The sequence below is a fragment of the Medicago sativa genome, chromosome 3, assembly GCF_051527215.1.
Source record: "Medicago sativa cultivar Bolivia chromosome 3, Bolivia_mono, whole genome shotgun sequence".
In the NCBI taxonomy this organism is placed as follows: Eukaryota; Viridiplantae; Streptophyta; class Magnoliopsida; order Fabales; family Fabaceae; genus Medicago; species Medicago sativa.
This window is the reverse complement of record NC_140751.1, coordinates 87,154,414-87,176,047: the sequence shown is the minus strand read 5'-3', so window position 1 is coordinate 87,176,047 and position 21,634 is coordinate 87,154,414. Positions and strand designations below refer to the sequence as shown.

At 33.5% G+C, this 21,634-nt stretch overlaps 1 protein-coding gene, 1 long non-coding RNA gene and 1 pseudogene across 3 annotated transcripts; 2 read left to right on the top strand and 1 right to left on the bottom strand.

Moving 5' to 3' along the window:
• The first annotated feature begins 8,646 nt into the window (after nt 1-8,646).
• LOC146941425 (uncharacterized) lies at nt 8,647-11,517 on the top strand. Its single transcript, XR_015032376.1, has 2 exons — nt 8,647-10,827; nt 11,196-11,517. It is a non-coding gene; the product is annotated as an uncharacterized LOC146941425 (long non-coding RNA).
• Nucleotides 11,518-13,136: 1,619 nt separating this feature from the next.
• LOC146941423 (aldehyde oxidase GLOX1-like) lies at nt 13,137-20,145 on the top strand (annotated as a pseudogene). Its single transcript, XR_015032375.1, has 4 exons — nt 13,137-13,533; nt 17,949-18,460; nt 19,216-19,944; nt 20,075-20,145. The product of XR_015032375.1 is annotated as an aldehyde oxidase GLOX1-like (transcript).
• On the bottom strand, nt 13,224-14,836 carry GATL3 (galacturonosyltransferase-like 3). The gene is made up of 2 exons (XM_085755200.1): nt 13,717-14,836; nt 13,224-13,569 (listed from the first exon to the last, which is right to left on the bottom strand). Exon 1 carries the CDS (start codon nt 14,820-14,822, stop codon nt 13,791-13,793), a length of 1,032 nt encoding a protein of 343 aa, XP_085611326.1. The 5' UTR covers nt 14,823-14,836; the 3' UTR covers nt 13,224-13,569; nt 13,717-13,790.
• Nucleotides 20,146-21,634: the final 1,489 nt, after the last annotated feature.

Here is a 21,634-nt window from a genome sequence, read left to right as displayed (position 1 = left end):
TTATTTTCGCAAGGCTTGTAAAACAAGTAACCAACCACAACACATTCACAAAAAGTAAAATATACAACAAAACAGAGATAAACTCATCACAAACTCACATGTCACAATTCAATATCATGCATCAAGATTAAAAACAAGATCATGTAATTTTTCACAAGACTTAAAACAACACACCACAAAAATAAGCAAGAAAGATATCACATTATTTTTTACCAGTTTTTATTACGTAAAAACAACACAAAATTATCACAAATGTGTCAAGACATATTCACAAATTTTTTAGAGAATTTTCTAAAGATTTAAAACCTGCCAGAGGTGTGATTAGCAAAATCTTGCGTGGGAAATAGCAAAAAATCAACAAAAATACCAGCCAAACAGATTTGTGAATCCAAGCCCACACACATGGTTGGATCTGGATCGTCCAAGAGCCTCAGGGGCGTTGGATCGATCCAGACCTTACAAACCCTAGATCCGACCGTTTCAGACGAAGGAGCACGATAAAAACTGTGTACGTGCGCGCGTGGAATAGCAGGGAGGGTATATAAGCGCTTCTCTTCACAAAAAAATCATTTGAGAGTTTCCTTTCTCTCTCTAAACTAATTGACTCTCCCTTCTCTCTAAAATCTGCAGATCGGAGAAGAAGGTGGGGACGGCGGCCGGACTTGCTCCGACGCGGTGGTTGGCCATGGCCGCCGCCGTGTCGGAGCTCATACTTTATTTTTTTTCGAAAATTTTATACCGACGGCTTCCTCTTCCCCTCCTCTTCTCAAATCCGAAATTATTTTTTACGTAGACTACATCACAAAGCCTAGATCTATGTTTTTTGGTTCGAATTTTTTTTGAAACAAAACTTATGAACATGATAACGAAATAAAGAGAAGAGAAAGTTATTTACCTTTGTGTTAGATCGGAGGAAGAGGCTTCAAGATTCGCGTCCTCTTCTCTTTGTTCACGATTTGTGTTTGTTACGGTTGCCTTCAATCTTTGCGAATCAATTCCTCTTGCTTGCTGCTGTTATGATCTTCTCTTTCCTTTTTAAGATCCGTTTCTGTTCGATTCGGATCTGCTCTCTTTGATACAGCTTTGTTCGAATCTGTTCCAGTGTTGTTGATTTGCGGTTTTGACGTGTTGAATTGGTGGAAAATTCGTATGTGATTGATGTTGGTGAAGAACGATTCTGGTGTTTTTTTGATGAATTTCTGGAACGAACAGTTGAAGGTTCAAGAGGTTGAAGATGAAGTTCTTCAATCCTCTTGAGGCTTTGATTCGTTTTTTGTGGAGAGAGAAAAGTTGTAACTGTTTCTGAGATTTTTTGGGGAATGTGCAGAATGAGAATCTTGTTGACCCTTTGACTGTGATGTGTCAGCTTTATAGCTGATGCAGTGTGATGACTGGACCAATGGACTGTTGACACATGGCACTGGACTGTAACTAACTTTTGGATTGAACTGCAATTATTAAAAATTAGGGACTGAAATGCAAAATGACACAAAGAACTAAAAAGTAATTAATAATAAAATTGGTAAAAAAACGTAATTTGGAAATAACGTAAAGTGAAACGATTAAAATTGACAAAACGGACTAAAACGAACCAATGGCTTAAATGAGGTACTTTAAAGTAACCTCTCTCTGCCGAAATTTCGTGTGAAATGACCAAAATGCCCCTGAGGCTAAAACGACTAAAATGACTTCAGATGCAATTTTTGAAATGGATTTTGACATAGAATTGAAGTGAAGACTTATTCTAACCAAATGGAAAGACTCAAACAAATTTTTACAAGACTGAAAGTAATTTTGACATAGGAAATGACTAAAATACCCCTGCATGTGAATTCTGCAGATAACATTGAAATAAAATGCAGAGAAGGATGCAATTGATCAGAGACAGTTCAAATGACTTATGATGCAAGAAAAGGAAAATTGACTAGTATTTTTAGGTCCAAAATTAGGGTATAACAGTTCGCCTTAAAAAAGTCTATAAAAAAATAATATAACTTAAATTAGACTATTAAATGATCAAAATACTTATTGCATGTTTGAAATCACAATAAATTTGAACAAATTGCAGTAACATTATACTTATACTATGATTTTGTTTTAAAGGACTTATGCTATGATTTTGTTGAAGCTTAAATTATAGTTTGTCAAACGGTGGCTCAATATAGTTGTTTCAAGCTCACTGTTAATCAAAATACAACAAGCTTGTAGTACACGTTTGACGTTCCATTAATTTTTTTTTTTTTTTTTTGTAGTGAGGTTCCATTAAATCATTAAAACAAGGAAAAATATATTCAGCTCTCCTGAGGTTTCTCTGAATGACACAGACATCCCTCTATTTTATCACATGACACTAATCTTCCCTTCTGTTAGAACCTTCCCTTCCCTTTCATGCTTAAAAGTAGGAACTACCACTAACTCATCAAGTAACTTGTTGTCCTTAATTTTCTCTTCAGAAAAAATGGTCATGATCAGTAACACAAGATACATAAAAAGAAAATACATGTATAGCTCCAAAAAAAAACAAATTGTTTTCTTCTCCTCCATTTTACTTCATGGGATAAATATTTGTCTGATAAATTTGTGATTCTTACCTCCATACCTATCTTACTTGTATGTTACCTCCATAACTATCTTACTGCTCCGTTACCTCCATAACCAAGAGAAGGGGCCTGTTGAATTATGGGGAGAAGGGTCTGTTGAGATAATTTTGCATGTTTACTTTCTAGTCCATCTTGCAGAATCTGGTTCATTGTTATTTGAAGTTGTGGTTTTTGCGTTCAAACCAATATTACCGACGCATCAAGTACAACAACGGTAAGTTGTCGTCAAATGAAAAATAGAAACGTTGTCAAGCCTTTTATTATTTATTTCACTATGTTTATAAACTACATGCACACCTTTTCAGTTTCTCTTCTCATTGTTGTTGTAACTTGTTTTCATTTTTTTCATCATCGATGTTGTTTCTCCATGGAAACATTGGACAAAAGCTAAATCATTGGGTATAATTGCTTTCATACTTATCCTTGTTCGTTGCATTAATATGTATCTTTCATCATTGTTCTCATCCTAGCTCGCCGTTGTTTTCATCTTACCGTCGTTTTCTGCAAATTCGTGGTATTCTGTTCAATATTCTTTTTTGTTCACCGTTGTTTTGGACCACGTTTGTCTCACCGCTGTTTTCGTCCATTTCGCTCTCATTGGGAGCTAGGTTACCTTCAATCTTCATTCTATACATATAAATGATATGTTTGTTTTGATTAATTTTAATAAATTACTACGATCATATTCTATCACCGCCGTTTTAAATTCATATTGTAATTAGTTTACATAATAAGTTCATATATTGTAATTAGTTGTAGTAATAAGTTCCTCTTGTAATTTAGATTGCAGCGATTATTAATTTGACTAACTCAATCATATGATGTATTTATTCATAAATTATTGCAATACTCATTTGGTGTGTTTCTTTTGTTGTCACTTCTCTTCATGACTAGTTGATGCCTCTTATTTACTCATTTTTTTCATTTTACCCGATGTTTCAGGTTCTTACGATAAAAAACGTTGAATAATGAATGTGATAAACCCTATCCAGGATGTGTGCATTTGCTGGTACACTTTGATGGAGAAGTGAGTATCACAATGTTGAATATTGATCCTGACTTTTACCTTAATTTGGTTGACGACATCGCGGTGTGTTGGCTACTAAACGATGTTAAGTTTATAGGGGATGTTTTTATCTATTTTAAGAGACCTCATAGGAGGTTATTGTCTGTTATAAAAATAGAGGAGGTTTATGTGTCATTTAGAGAAACCTCAAGGGAGGTGGGTGTATTTTTCTCTTAGAACAGCTGAGTGAGAAAGATGTCTAACAGTAAATTCTAAAGGCGCACACAGTTCTACTTCACTCAAATTTCCAAATATACACAAGAAGAATTCAATGTCCTTGGTGAGCATCTCCAAGAATATTCTTCCATGCAATTCCATCCAGCTAGCCACTTATCTAAAATAAACGTTTTGGTATATAAGGTTGAGGCATGTGTCTAAAGTTTGACTTATGAACAATATTGTTCTTGGCATACTCACTGCCATGTAGACATGTGATGTTCACATGGAATTCATATGAACTATAATAATGTTAGCTCAGTGTATGCAAGTGTTGTTTTTATAGAGCAACTAACGTAGTAAATGGTGCGTAGACAAAGACATTCGGACACATGTAAGTAACATCAGGATCAATTAACGTTCTTTTCTAATCACTGTGTTATTAAATATTGTTGGGGAGTGTGGACACAACCGCATCAAAGTCATTGATACTAGTATTAATACTATCAAATTATGACGTTTTTTTTGTTTTTTATTTGATGAATATGACGTTATTTTTATTTTTAATGAAAACAACATATAACATTAAAAATATGGGTCTTGGTAACGAGTGTCTCCGAAAGAAGAAATTATTTCATAAAAAAAGTCAAAAATTTCAATTTTCAATACATTAATTACAATAATTTTAATATAAAAAAAGTCACCTTTTAAAAAAAAATTCTCTAAAAAATATTACCTTTGTCTTGCAAAATTTGTAGAAGTAGATTAGTGGTATTTCACGTGACTTAAGATGCTATGAAAGATGGAGATCAATTAAAGTATTGCCTTTATTTTACTTTTATATAAATCAATGTATCATCCGCCCACAATTGTTAAGGTTAACCTCTCATTAAAAAATTGAGATCAATTAATTTTATGGGTTGGTCCCTTCCAATAAATATATCTTCAAACGTATCGGGCAAATACCAAACTCTAAACCAAATATATAGGCTTGTCAAAAAAAAAATTATGTATATCCAAGGACATCAAGTATCTACTCTTCCACCAAATATATTTATTGATTACACCGTAACTTTATATGTTGTCACACTATATTGGTTACACATGCCTTTATTGAAATGTGAAATGAGAAAAAATGAATTAAATTTGATCACAATGTTCATGGTCTTCTAATTAAATGTGACGTAAAACAAGTGTTTCAAATTCGAAACCATGCACAAATGCACATATGGCTAATATGGCTTTATTGAAATGTGAAATGAAAGAAAATGAATTCATTGGATTGATTCTCAATGTACATGGTCCCTTATAGGAAAATACTTGAGTGACATAATGTCACCGTGACATTAAATCTGGGCCACACAAAGGTGTTGTGTTGTGTGACCCAGATGTGTTGTATGTGTTGTGTGGCCCAGATGTTGTGTGACAATGTGTGTTGTGTGGCCCAGATTTAATGTCACGGTGACATTATGTCACCCAAGTGCTTCCCGTCCCATATATATACACATGGATAGACAGACAAATAAAATTGTAAATAAAAATAAGTGCTACTCTTGTCTTATATTATGTTTATATATTTAGAGTTCTTATTTTTCCATCAAAAAATGTTGCACATAAATATATAAACATTAAATAAGACAAAATTGCAATTAAAATAGTAAGTATTTATCATTTTTTTCAAAACAAAATTTATTTCCATGAGTTCTTTAAACAATACGGCTTTATTTCCCCACTAATTTTTTTTTATTTTTATAATAAGTTTTTGAATGATATAAGGTTTATCTCCATTAAGAATTAAGTGTTGCCCCACATAAATTTATTTATTAACAATTTATATTTTTCAAATTTAATCTTTTTTTTTGTGACAAGTTTTAAATTTAATCTATATTGTTATAATATTTTTAGAATCAAAAACATATCATTCATAAACATTAATTTATCATTCTCAATATAAAAAAAATACTTTTTAAAAAATGTAAAAAATTTCTCAATTTTTCTCTATGTTTTTCATCATCAAAGCCCCCATTCCTCCGCTCTAAACTCTAAAGGAAAATATGAAGGTGCTTCTTAACAACGACCTCTTCAAATGGAATTTCACTTTTGAAATAAATAAATTAAATATACTTGTATGCACTTAGTTGATTGTTCATGTGCAAGTCCAAAGGAGAGTTTGCATGCAAAAAGTACTTAGCAACACCTCTCTCGTTTATCTAACTAATCAACGTTTAATTACTTTTGTCTGCAACCATTCCCAATTTGCAAACCGTGAATTGCACTCCACTTCATTTCACTTCCCCTCTTCCATTCCAAACTCTATTATTTCAAATGCACTCGTACACACACATGCATGGAGTATTATGGAGTAACCATGACGCTTAAGAGCACATGAATATCGACACAAATTTTGTTTTCACCACATGGATCAGTACTTCTCTTATACGTACCTTCCGCGTCTTATACGCTATTGTTCTTTATTGGTCACTAGGTTGTACTACTATTACTAGTACTAGAATTTTCGATTACAATAGATTAGTTGTTGTTTCCCCTGACCTCACTTTGGAAAGGTATTGAAAAATCCGTTTGAGAATTATTAGTAATATAATTCTAAAAATGCAAATAAGTGTTTTATAAGATTAGTTAAAGAAACAAAGAGAGTAAAAAAAATCTTAAAATTTGTAGTGTTATCTTAAATGTTTTAATTTGTTGTATTATTTTATTGACAAAATTATTTTATGAATCATTTATCTTATTTATTTGTAACAGTTGAGTATTTATTTTTTGTCCCGTTCAAATCCTTTATCTCTTAAAATGTTTGCAAGTTAGTCCTTTTTTTATTTTCATTAAAAAACATTGATGAGGCTAGCCACATGTAATTATTAGGGTTGGTGTTTTTGAGGTTTTGATTTGAATTTTATAAGTTTGGAGAGAGTTGGAGAGTTCGACACATGTGAGAGATGATGAACAAATAAACCAAAACAATAAACGATGGCATGGGATGCTTGGGACGTGTGTGTTTGGTGTTATGCTATCTATTCTTGTTTGCAATGGTCCCTCTTCCTACCACATTTGTTCTTTTGCTTTGATTCCAAAGCTACCACCGCCAACGAAACACCGACTTTGCAACAACAACAAAAAAAAACTAAATAAAACATTTTAGTTATCTTACTTTTTAGCTTGGACTATTCCCTTTTGCCTACTCTAATTCAATAATGTAGGAAAAGAAGTAGTAATTCAATAATGTATTGTGGAACTTTGCTTTCCCAAAAAGAGAAGGACCATGTCTATTTATATCATCTCTATGTATGGGTTTCCGCCTCGTTATAATGTTTTGGTTAGAAATAAAGATGGTGGATTCATGAATCTCGATCGAGGGTCAAATTATACGTACTCGTGTTTTATAAATATATTTTTTTAAGAAATTATAAATATGTTGTTACTCATTGGACAAAATATAAATATGATGTTACGTTGTTACATGGTAAAATTCCAGATGATGATATCTTGTGAAGAATCTTTTTTTTTTTTTTTGTTTACAAAGTGTTGTTTCTCATTGGACATAATCATAGATATGTGGCTAATAAATATGTAGTTTCTTCTGCAAAAAATATTTTTTCTTCAAAATGTTGTTTATCAACATGTGGAAGTATTGTAAATCTCGAGTGGATAGCATGGAAGTATTGTTCATTTAATTCAACATTAAGGTTTCAATACATGTAAGGTTGATCACACCCTTTTTTTTTTTGAGAATTTAATGACCACCCTTGTAGAGTGTGAGCAATCTTGTGTTGCGTATCTTTAGACGAATTCAGCATGAGAACTTTGTAATAAAAAAAAACGACATAAATCTTTTAACCTTGAGATAGTAGTACATGTGCGGAATAGAACTCGGATTATAAGAAAACTCACGGTGATGGTGGATCAATGGAAGAAATGCTCTCTGAATGGAGGTGGTGATGAGATGATGAAAGAGGGTATCTTTGCAAACACTCTAACGTACAAGTCAGTATAAACTTAATGTGCGTGCTAGGTTAGATTGAAGCGTCACTAGTAAGGTTGTAACATTGTGTTTATATAGACAATTAGATGTTGTATTGGACTGAGATGTGATATTAAACTTGGCTCAGCCCAAAAGTCCAGTCTAACACCAAATTTAGATTTATGAAAGTGTGATATTGATGCTGTGAGCTACCATCCTGTACTCTATCTCAAAAATCACTTTATCCCACTCGATAGAGAAGTTGCCCATTCCATAAGACCTTTTTTTTGTTAGGATAAAAAAAATAAACTTATGTTGTTCTTGGGTTAAACAGAATATGCTAATCTTGAAAATAAAAATTTGGGGTTTTTCAAGTAATTTTTATAATTAGATTACCAAGTCTTCATAAAAACAGAATGATATATAAGTGTAATTTTATGTATTTTTTCGTTACAAATTTTTTTAGGTTTAGTTGAACTGTGTTCTAAATTGAGGCGTCCAAAACACAACTGAAATTGAGTACCAACAGCTGTAAATGTGCACCGGCATTTTTCACCAAAATAATATGTACCAAGTCCAACCGCAATTGAAAATTAAAAATGTGCATTGACAATTTGAGTTCCCAATCTTTAGTTTACTGGACAATATAAATACTTCGAATAATTTATAGTAGAGGTATAATCTACTAACTATCTATCAAAATTTAAGCTTTATGAATTCCAATTTTGCCAAAATTTGGTAATCCAATAAGTATTTAAACTTTAGGAGAGTGCCACCTCAATATTTGGTCTATTTATATGTAGCATTCTCAATATGTCTCTCCCACAATACACCTACTTCATCATCCATCATACCTGGAGAGCTATTTCATCCAAAAATATTGTTTCAGTTTTTCTTCTTCATCACAGGTACTGTTTGTATTTTTCATGGATCTGTGAGCATGCATGGTTTATATTGAATGGGTTTTATGCATTTTGGGGTGTATTTTTTGTTTTTCCTTTTGATTTCATGTTAAAGCTTTGATTTTTGCATTTTTCTTTTTTGATTGTGATTGGATTTCAAAGAAAAGATTGTTTTGTTGCATGTTTTTAGAAAGATGCTTTTTTTGACCTAAAGGTATCATCTTTGCATGTTTGTTGCAATTTTGGTTTTGCATAACACAACTGTTATTTTAATCTCTGGTATTATAGTTGATCCTGGGTTCGATGAATCATAGGGTTTTTCCACATATTCATAAATTTTAGTTTTTTTAAATTGCAGATCCTGAGTTTTTCATTTATTTGAATTTATTGGTCAATTTCACTTCAAATAGATTACGCATGTTTAAGAGTTTGAGACACTATTAATAACTGTTATTGAAAATGGTTGTCTCAAACAGAAAATGGTTGTCTCAAACAATTGATTTTATGTTTATGTTGAATAAAGGCCCATTGTGGAAGGTTGTATTCCTATAGTATAACTGACATTTGAATAAAAAATTATTCAATGTCATTGATTTACAAAGAGTTGATGGATTTATGTTTTAGAAAATGAATGTGATAAACACATCTTTAGCTTGCTACATTTTTTTTCTCTTTCATGGATATATGGATATATGTTTTACCAAAAACGTAATAAGCACTATTTTGTTTACATATTTTTTCCTCTTTGATGGATATATGTTTTACCAAATGCCTGTAATAATTTATCCTTGAACCATTGTTGCAGTAAAATTTTGTCAAATGGCTTGTTTCTTTTATACCAGTATCAATGAACCTTTGTGGCTTAATATTGTTTCAAATGTCTTATTGCTAAACTTTATTTCACATGTCTGTAATAACATTTTTAAGGTGCGACATCTTGGTTTTCTTCTTCCTGTTACAATGTTTTAGCAGTGGAATTGGAGGTTTTTAATTTACAAGTTGAATTGCTTCTGAACTAATTCTTAAACCATTTAAAAAACAGCTTGGTTTTATGGTACTGATTTAACCGGTTCAAAACTGATTCTTTGGTTTCTGAACTAAATTTAATCAGTTAAAACTAAGTTACTTTGTTTATGAATAAGAAAATCATCTACTTGAAGAATTCACAACCTAAGGGTCATACTAACATCTTGTGGCATTTTGGTTTCTTCTTGGAGAATTCACAACCTAAGGGTTTGAGAAAATCTTCTCTATTTTTATTTCTTATTTTCACTTCTGATTACAAAAATGACACGCTGATTTCACATGCCTATAATAACAACATTTTTAAATTGCGGCATTTTGGTTTCTACTTGAAGAATTCACAACCTAAGGGTTTGAGAAAATCTTCTCTATTTCTATTTCTTATTTTCACTTCTGATTACAAAAATGCCACATTGATTTCACATGCATGTAATATGAACATTTTTAAACTGCGGCAGTTTGGTTTCCTCTTCCTGTTTCAATGTTTTAGCAAATGAATGTGATAAACACATGTTCAGTAAAGAACACCGAACCAAATCAGAATTGTTGATATGTCGTCGGTTGTCAACAAGTTCAAGTCAGAACATGTTGAAATGGTGATTATGGATGCTCAGATTTGCATCTATATCACTTTTTGGTTTTGACTTTACTCATCTTATATGTCTATGTTAAACTATTTGTGAATTATGTAGAGTGGTACAATTCACCTTACGTTGCCTAAGGAAGTCGTCGCAGAGTTTAAGCCTATTCTGATGTATAGCAAAACTTATGAAATGGAAAAGGTCAGCAATAATGACATTGTAGTAAAAGCAACAAGTCATCAATACTGACTTACTGTCACATGGGCTACCGTCATCACCTCTGAAGATTTTCCAAACATTCCTATGACATCTCTCCATTTCAAAAGTTTTGAAGAAATACTTGTAGGGAAATATAGAACTGACTTGATTGTTGGTAACTTATTTATGTTTGTTATACATATATGATCTTAATAGTTTGATTATGTCTTTTAGGAAATTATCCTCTTTGCTTTACTAATACTTGGGATGGCACCCAAATTCTATTCAATCCTGATATCCCCGAGGTTGCTGAGTTCAAATCTAAGTAAGAGTTATACTCATTCTTTATCAAACTATTTGATAAATATTGAAAATATCACTTACATTCCAAAGATGTCAATATCTCCATCACAATCGCAATGGCCTTTTAAACTTATCAGAAGGCAGTTTCCTATCATTATTCCGGGTTAAGATCCTCTTCATTTATAAAAATAAATGGAAGATGCAATTTAGAGAGATATAGACACAAAAAATAGGTGGTGAGTCCCATCATTAAATGGGTCCCACCATCATTAATTATTTTTTACTTTTTATGTATTTTTATCTTTCTAAATGGAGGAAATGGAGAGGAAAATAAATGGAGATGATCTTTACTCCATTATTTCATATGCAATGACTATCAATAATTTAAAGTATGCAGGTCTATAAATGCTTGGCAAACAGTTGCGCTGTTACTTCAAAGTCTTCCTCAAATAAAAGCGCAGAGAACTACTAGAGCAAAAAACCCAGGGTCTCAAACTCTCAATTGATGAACGGATACTACAGCCTTTTGATTAGATACATAACAAAGTAGTAACAAAAGATAAGTCAAAGGGATATGCAAGAGAATGAAGATGATGCAGACATAGGTTCAGATCAATTGCAAGGAGACAAATCAAATTCCATAGGTGTTGCTCATATGTTAGCATAATGAGTCACATTCATATTTATCAATGAAAACCAAAAATTAGAAACACTTTAAATAACTTTAAATAGTGGAGGGACCATAAAAAAAATGTAAAACCATGCAAATTCAGAATGGATCACAAAGCCGCACACTTATTTGCAAGATTAGATTGAGTTTCGAATCTCTTGGTCATTCTTAGACGGATGAGTTTCAAACAATCAACAACCAAAAGAAGAGACCTCAAAATCCAACCCCACGGTAAAAATTAAAATGTGTTCACACAAAAATTCATAACAAGTTAACAACGGAATGGGTAGATGCTCTGGAACAGAAAACCAAAACTGCAACATCAGTACAATTTAATCATATAGTGATCAGTAACCTTCATCCAAAAATAGTAGAAATTCATTATTATTCTTTTTATGGTTTATTGGTTTTTCAGTTGGTCTAATCATTGAAATTGAAAGGATGTAAAAGATAATAATTCAAGCAATGCAACTGGCAAAAAATATATCCAAAGAAGTAACTTGATACATGAATAAGACAGGCTCTGCCGTGCATCTGTTCAAATTGGCCGAGAACCCTATATAATTAAGTTGCATGCGGAATTCCACTCACCACATCATCTTGTAATCCTTTCTGCTCATTGTAAGCAATAGCTTCTGTTAGGTGGCTCCACTTCTAGTTTTGAATTTCAAAGTTTAGGGTTAGGCTACCACAGATTTCATCCCAGTTGGATTGGAGTTGGTCTTGGCACGTCCTGAAATATTGTTTTAAATTACTTCAAAGCAGTCACCAATTGAAGTTGTCAATTTCTTGTCATCTTCACCAATTATTTCCAGCAAAATGGACTATGGATCATAGTACTTAATTTAACTTCAAAAGTGTATCCGTCTGAACCTTTTTCTCTATCTGAAAAGTAATAGATTTGCATGACTCTTTAATTTATAAGTTCAGAATGGGTGGAAAAACAAAGACATAAAATTGACGCGTAGATAACAATTTTGTATGACATAGCTGGTGTTTTACAAGCAACCAAACAACATCAGAGTTGGCCTTCACCAGCTTCTCTGATGCTGAAGAGATTCTGTTTTGTCCACATTCAAAGTTGATCCATAGTTGATAACTAGACTTCATTCCATACTATAACCAACAAAATGTCATATACAGAACCCAAGTTGATTTTTCTTGCTCACTGGGTTATCGAAAATAGTAACGTGATGAAAGTAATGTAATTCCATATAATGTGTCCGTAGATAGTCATTATGAATAACCCATTAATCAGAATTAAAACTAAAAGCCATCTATTATAATGTCAAACACCTGTTTTGAGCGGTGATGAAGAACCAAGAGAAGCATTTGGTTTCTTCAGTGAGCATGATGATTTACAAGCCACGATCTGTAACTTGCATTTGAAAGACACCAAAGAGAAGCATTTAGTTCTCTTCCAAAAAGGTTTTTAAAGCCTCAAAGTCACAAGGTGAAATTATTTTCTTTTCATTGCAACTATTTCCTTGTTTATGAATTATGATCCACAAGACTAAGTTTGCACTGTTTAAAAATAAAAAGGTTCTGCATTTTAAATAAAATTGAAATGAGGTCAATCAAAACAACAAAGCCAAGCAAAACAATAGCTAAAAAACAAACAAGCTTCACTGAAGTTTTGAAATTCAGAGTATGAATGGCAGAATAAGAATATTCAATAAGCCAAATACAAAAGGCAAAGCATGTTATATGTCAGTTTGAATAGATTGACAATGGGAAAACAAGAAAAATGTCACGGATTAATAACCTTCATATTCAAATAAAAAAATCACAAATCCATAAAGAAACAATAGCACCAATAGCCATGGCGAAATAGAACAGGAACCGGCCATCAAAATGCCTAATCTAAATCTATACAAGAAAATACCAGCTTTCCTATCCCTCTTGAATAACTCTTCAATCCCTCTTCTTCACTTGGCTATCAGCTTCCTCCCATGCCATGCAGATCATCATGGAGGTTTATGATGAATGATCAACAAGATTAAGTAGCCTTCGAACTCATCATCTTTATGGATGTTTTACACCATTCAATTCAATTCAATTCAATTCCAGTATATACAACATCCCATAAGCACTCTGAAATCCAAAATGATACAAGAACATTCGATAACATATCACTACTAATCTCTTAAGCATGCAACGAATAGTCATAAATTTAAAACACAGGGCAATCTCTTGAACACATAATAGAATTGAATCACAATTGGTGCGAAATTGACGTACCATTTCGTTAACACTTTGGTCGAACGAGTGGGAGCAACAACCCTAACAGTTTTCCAATCTTCCTCAAACCCTAATTAGGAATCATTGAACAACGAAGGCGAAGAATGGCGAAAGAGATCATAAGGAGCCCACAAACTATCCAACGGACATGGCTTCTTGGAATCAATTCTAAGCCAAGGCTTCCCTTTCCCACTCCAATGCAAAAGACTCACCGGACCAGGATGCAAATCACGGCAAAGACCTTCCACATTATCACCACCTAACCCATGCTGATTCCACCTATGCTCCACTCTCTCAACATCACCGGCGAAAACCAAAAGAAACGGTGGAAGAGATCCAAGCTCATAGATCCGACTCCGTTTCTGAATCCGCATCCAATTCTCAAGCTTCTCCGTGTATCTCCCTTCACGCCATTTCCATAAATCAATCACCATCACTCCAGTGTTAAAGTAACACGCATCGCGTCCCTTAAACGACGCCGCGTAACTCGGATTCGACCAGAACCGATGCGTGAAGTAGGTAGTGAAGTTCGCGTGACAATACTCCGGTGCACCGAGAACGTGATTTCCTAAATCGATGCTCCAGAGTTTCGCCACGTCATCGACGACGATGAGATCGGAATCGAAGTAGATGATTCGCTGAGCGGTGGCCGGAACTAGATCGGCGAGGTACATACGTGCGTAATTGAGTGGTTGATCGAGCGCGCGGCGGATTGAGTATGAGATCTTTCCGCGAACGAGATTTGAATCGAAGTGGTAGATGTGGAAGTTGAGGTAAGGGAAAGTTGAAATGATGATGCGACGGAGTTCTTGACGGCGGCGGTGTGTGGTGGTGACGAAGTGGAATGCGATGTTTTCTGGACAGGATGCATGTTGCAGGACGGAGAAGACTCCGGCGATTGAGCCGCGGAGGTAGGTTGCGTCGAGTGTCATTGCAATGTGGATGATAGATGAGGTTTCACGTGGTGGACATTCGCGTCCATTGCGGAATGCTGGTGCTTCTCGGAACGTTTGAACTTCGCCTGGAAATGCTGCATCCGCCAGTGGGAAAAAAACCGCGGTGGCGAATATGAGAAACACGACGGCGCGTGTGAGTGTCGGTTGCATTTTGTTAGTGAAGTGAAAAATGAGTGTGGAAAGTGAAGAGTGTTATTGTGGAGGATAAGGGTAGATTTGGTATTTAAAGTTTATTTGGATTGGTGTGGGTCCCATTGGATGGAACAGTGTGGTTGGTACGAAGCCAGGCTGGAAAGAATAAAGACGGGACCCGAGGATTTAGCGTCGTAACGCGCGCATTGTTATCGTTATTATGGATCTTGCGGTTGTGTACTGTGTCGTCCGTGACTGATGCGGTGAATTTGATCAAATCAACGGTTGTTATTTCATGCTGGCTTTGAAGATTTGGATAGGGGCAATTGTGTCCGGTGGGATTTGTCTGCTACTCATTATTGAGATAAACTCACATTAATCTATGGTTGGTGACAAAATTGCGAGTTAGACATTCGAAATAGCTATATAAAATTGAATAAACTTAATTAAAAATGTCCTTAAGCCATTATTCTCACTTCAATTTACTCCCTCCGTTTCAAAATGAATGTCGCTTTAGCCAAAAAAAATTGTTTCAAAATGAATGTCGCTTTCAGTTTCCAATAGTTAATAACTTTTTCTTTTCAATTGTACCCTCCAATTAATACTCTGCACACTACTTCCAAAGTATTACTTTTAAAACTAACCAATAGTTAATAAGGATAATTTGGTAAAATAATCATTCTCTTTCTTTTAATCATTGTATTTCTTAATATGTGTGTAAACACCTAAAACGACACTCATTTTGAAACGGAGGAAGTAAATTTTAAAGTTGAATGTTAAACCGTGTCCTCAAAGTATTGGTTAAGTAATTAAAACAAGTAACTTTTTATTAAAAGTAATGTGATTATTACTTAATCAAAAATAAAAACTTATATTTTTAAGACAAATTTTTTACTGTATTTATAGATTTATTAATCATTGCTCTGAAGGCATCGATTAACGACTCATCTTTAAATTGTGTATGGCTCTGTTTGGTAAACCCAAAAAAAGAGCTTTTAGCTCTTAGCTTTTAGCTTATAAGCTCATTTGACAAAAAAAGATCTGTTTGGTAACACTTTAGCTCTGTTTGGTACAACGAGCTTATAGCTTATTTCCTATTTTTCAGAAGCTACTTCAAGTAGCTATTGAGCTTATAGCTTTTAACTTCTCATTTTTTCTTTCATATTTACCCTTATTATTCAAAGCAAAAGCTATCAGCTAATTTTACCAAACACTTCAACTAGCTTATCAGCTAAAAGCTATCAGCTAGCTTATCAGCTAAAAGCTATCAGCTACCTTATCAGCTATCAGCTAATTTTACCAAACAGAGCCATATGTATTGACTATTGAATAGTCTCTACACCATACACCCTCCGGTCACTATTATAAGCAAAATTTTATATTTTGGATTCATTCGTTAAATGATGTATGTGGTCTATAACAAAGACCATATACATCATTAAATGAATGAATCTAAAATGCAAAATTTTGCTTATAATAGTGACCGGAGGGTGTATAAAATTAGTTAAAGTGTTTTTTTTCAAAAAAAAAAATATGTACTTCATTCGTTTGTTGATAAGTAAATATGGGATGTTGTCGTTCTATTTAAACAATAAACAACTTCATTCGTTTGTTGTTCAATAAAATCCATCTTAGAGTTTGTGAAAAAATATGGAAAAAGTTTGTCGACAGTTTGGTTTTCAATTTTGGGAAAGGTTAACAAGTGTTACCGGGACACTTGTTAAAGAATTATAAAAAGAAATATTAACTCGAAAATTGTATATTATACTTTTTGATAGTTGAAAAAATGTTCTTTTTAATACAAATCTTGTCTTTTCTTTCTACTTTTAGTTTTTTAACCAATACTCCGGAAGCACCGGTTAACAAGTCCCTTCAATTTTTTAGAAAATGTAACAAGGAGTATGCTAATTTATCAAAAATTCTCTATCCTATACGTAAAAAAGCAAGTAGAATAATTGTTTTATTGAAAGCAAGAAAATAAAAGAAAAGAGAAATATTTTGTAGATAAAAGAAGAGCAAGATATAAAACACCCCCTTGATTTGGACATTGTCCTCGATATTTAAGCATGAAAAATTAAATTAAATAAAAAGGTGTAAAGAAAGCTAACATTTTGTTTTGAAGAAAGATTGTCTTATTTTGTGTTTTTGGATGGGGTTTGTCGTTGATGGTGCTTTGATTATCATTTTTGGAGTGTGCGTGGTCGAATATTTTGACCGACCAAATCATATCCATATATAAGCTAATTGATGATTATTAGAATATACTAACTAGAGAAAATGTATTTCTAAAAACCCCAAACACAGGCAAAGAAAATGTATTATGAGTATAATATAAAAGCTAATTATTTACCATCCTCTTCTTATGTTCACTGAAGGATTTGGTGGATCACTAACTATAGCATGATTGAGAAGGATCTGGTGGATCACTATGACCACTATGACCTCTCCCTTGACCATGTCTAATTCTTCGGCTTGATTCCCTCATATTGTTGGAAAATCCAAAACTGACTCCTTTAAATTTTCTTATGTCGTATGAGAACCTAGCTTATTCCGTTTTCTTATGCCAAAGCTCTTAGCTTTTTTGTTTCTAGTTAGGTTTTGCCTTTAGAATGATCCCAAGGGTCTTATTTATAGTGTTTTCAGCTCCTTTTTAGTCGCAGCGACTTGGGAGCTTCCTTTTAGAGTCTAGTAGATTAGTTCCTATATTGGAGAACGTGTAGGCCTTATCTTTATCCACATACCTCGTCCAAGAAATCTCGACTTAATCTATTACGTTTGGGTTAAATGATTAGGGCGCCCACATGTTGCTTTATAGGCACCCTTGTCCTCAATATTTGTCGTTATCCTAAAACGGATGTGCTTTTGGTGTCTACCCCAATACGGAGGTCCACAACCCCTAGACATGAGTCATGCTTAAAGACGAAGTGGTTTAAATAAGATATAATAGTACATGTAGCATTTTCCGGCTGTTTCTTGGTCCCCTTTCATTTTATATAAAGCTCATGTTTTTGGATAAGAGTAAGTTAGAAATACCTTATACACACACTATTATAGGGAGATATATTGACTCCAACTGCATCTCTACCCTTCTTTTTATAGAAATCTAATGGACTAGATTTAAGTCTTCTTTATAATATCTCATCTACGTCAAATCCAATACTTTCCGTCCATTGTTCGTTCAAACGAACGTACGGTGTTCTTCTGGTGTCGTGAATCCCAAGGGAACACTTGTCCAAACCGGTGGCTACAAAGGTGGAGAACGCGTCGTTCGAACATTTGAACCGTGTAATAAGTGTGATTAGCTGGAATTTAAGGGAGAACTTTCCGTAAAGAGATGGTATGCTGCCAATCACGTTTTACCAGACCGTCATCAGATTGTCATCGGTGGTAGAGGACATTTTAACTTTGAGTTCTTAGACTAACGAAGTTGGTGCAGAGAATAACTTGCATCCTTTTGTTTTTCATAACGTGGATGGTAACATCTTCATCTTTGCTAACAACAGAGCCATTTTGCTTTATTACACATAAAAACAAAGTTAAATATTATCCTACAATACCTGGAGGAGAACCTAGAAATTATCCTAGTTGTGGTTCTGCAGTTTTGCTTCCAATAACAAACTTACAAAAGCCTGAAGGTGAAGCAAGGCCGGTTCAATGTATTTTTAGGCCTAAAGTGAAATTTAAATAGAGGTTTTTTAATTGCGTTAAGAGAGAATAAGACAAAATTAAGAAAAAATTTCCATAAGGTTCCTCAATTGAAAGTAATTCTATATGATGTGTGTGAGACCTTAAATATGGGTATTTTTACCGCTAGAAATCGAACTTTGGTTTGTCACATTATGAGAGTATATCCTCTTTCGCTATAGTCAACTCCGTTAGTATGTGACCTTTTTAATATGTGTGTGTGCGCGCGCGCATGCACGCGTGTGTGTGTGGGTGGGTGCGCCCGCGCGTGCGTGTGTGTGTTGAAAATAATATTTAATATAGAAATTATTTACCAATTGTCAAAGATCATAAAATAACAAAATAATATTGAAATGATACAAATATAAATTAATTTTTACTTTTACAAACTTTGATTAGACACTACTTGTCTTAATATATTTAGAACAACCGACATCGAATTAGATTGATAGGAATCTTAAGGTAAAAAGAATTTAAGGTTCAAATAACCAATAAAATAGCTAGCATTTTTTTTGGTCAAGTAAATAGCTAGCATTTAAATCGAAATTGCAACATGAACTCTGACTCATCATTTAGATATCACTTGAATTTCAAGTGAACATTTTTATAAAATTGGACGAACGAAAATATTTTCAAAAAACAAAAAATGAGGTCTAATACGCGGCCTAAAAAACTTGGGGGCCTAAAGTCCTTGCTTTAGTGGCTGCCTGCTTGGACCGGCCCTGAGCTGAAGTAATGATATGTGGAGGAGGTCCCAAAGGTTCGTATCAAAAAACAAAACACGATAGTTTGTGGGAGCTATGAACACATGTGGACTGATCAAAATCGCTGACCACATTTTGTGTTATGGAAACGATGTCCGGTGGGTGAGTAATGAGAGATATGCTTCTACTTTTGAACGACCACATTTTGTTAATTAATGGGGGCAGGTATGGGGTCTGCCGGTTGCGAAGTCGTTCGAAACCCAAATTTGAGTCTGCTTCTTTATAAACCAAATGATTTAATTGGATCTAGATTCCAATTACAAAAACTGTCTACCATTCCAAGAATGTATCATTCAACAGTTATTTTGCTACGAGACGGTAGGATCCTTATTGTTGGCAGTAATCCCAATGTAAACTACAATTTTACCTGTTTGTTTCCGACGGAATTTCGTTTAGAAGCATTTTCACCACCTTATTTAGAGATAAGATTTAATAATTTACTTCCTATGATTTCACCACGGTCACAACAAAAATTGAAATATGGTCAAAAGTTGAAGGTTAGGTTTATGGTGAAGGCAACATTGGCGAGAAACAAGGTGTCGGTGACACTATTTGCGCCACCTTTAACACCCATTCTTTTTCAGTGAATCAGATGCTTTTGATGCTTGATGAAGTGAACCCAAGTAAAAATGTTGTTGTTTCAACATACGAAGTTGAAGTGGCAATACCAAATTCACCAATTCTTGCACCTCTAGATATTATTTACTATTTTCAGTGAATCAGATGCTTTTGATGCTTGATGAAGTGAACCCAAGTAAAAATGTTGTTGTTTCAACATACGAAGTTGAAGTGGCAATACCAAATTCACCAATTCTTGCACCTCTGGATATTATTTACTATTTGTGGTCTATCAAGAAGTTCCAAGCCAGGGTGTTTGGGTCCAATTACTTTAATTTTCAACAACATATTATTATAGTTCACCTCTTCAAGACTAATTCACCTTGATGAATAATTAAAATAAATTATTTTAAAGGTTCGCTTTAATCGAGTGCAAATTCGATCAACGACTTTTGCGTCGTCAACCTTACAAATCCGAAAAACATGATGACTTGAATATAATCATATTTGTAGGCATATGTATTTTGCCTTTGTATGTTATTAACATGGATGTTGTGAGTTTGTGCACAAATTCATCCTTTTTATATTTAACGATTTTGAATTTGTATTGTGTCGATATACTCTGTCAATTTGAATGAATGAATATCGTTTATCTTTATAAAAAAAAACTTAAAAAACGTTTTGTTTTAGGTAAAAAAAATTATCAGTTTTAGGATAAAACACGAGTTTTTACCAAACTTGTAACAAATATGGAAATATGTAGAGGATAAAAAGTATGATTTTGAAAAAGGAAACTATTCTCGTTGGTTTGATAAAACGGGGACCAAAAGAGTATTTAGGAGTGACACCTTGTTGTAATTTAATTTGATCCTATCCCAATTTTGTTTTTCCCTAATTAGTTTATTTTTTTGATACAATCCCAAATTTTAAGGGCAAGATATCGTAATTGGTATTCTTTTTCGTTAATTTATGATTTGATTTTTTAACTTATTATGATCAAGGACAATTTATTAGTTTGTTGAGATTATTATGCAATTTTCACTTATAAAATAAACCTACCCACATTCAACAATTTCCCTCATATTCTAAACCCTTGTTTTCCAAAATGATATCAACATCTTTTTCTCATTTTTTCTTGAATCAATCCGTGAAACAACATGGTTGCAACTCCAATTATTCCATCGATTTGCCCTAATAAAGGATGTGGCGTCATTGATGCTGCTGGGGTCACTAATATCTGTGCAAATTGTTTCAAAGAAAGTTACATCAACAAAATAGTGGGAACAGAATTTGAAGGCCGTGTTTACGGAAGTCGCAATATATACCCTAGCCCTGCTATCGTTGCTGACTCTCAAAGACTATCAAGCATGAAGATGAATAAAAAGTAGGTGCAAGACTTGCAACGAAAAAACTGGACTAGCATATAGGATGTCATCATAGATAGGGATAATCAATGTTTTCTCTTTCTCTTTGTTTAGTGAATGATTATCAATGTTTTTCTATACTATGTTAGTCGAGATTTTTTCTTTTCTTTTTATTTATGAATTTCTGACCCAATATTAGTCATTAAGCATTGTTTGTTTCTGCTTATGAGTATCATGTGATATGATTATCTTCTTAATGCAAATATTGTACTATTGTTTTTCTTTCTTGATTTCTTGACGTGTTACCGCCCATTCGTGATCAATTTTAAAATTCTACTAGTATGTTGAAAGATTAACTGGTTTGGATTTTTTTTTCCCTCGTTTATTAGAAACTTTTTTTTTTTTTTATCAATATTAGAAACCTAATTTTAGTTTGTGATAAATGTGGGTGGATATGAAA

Coding starts and splice junctions, on each gene's coding strand:
- GATL3 (XM_085755200.1), bottom strand. CDS start 14,822: ATGCAACCGACACTCACACGCGCCGTCGTGTTTCTCATATTCGCCACC.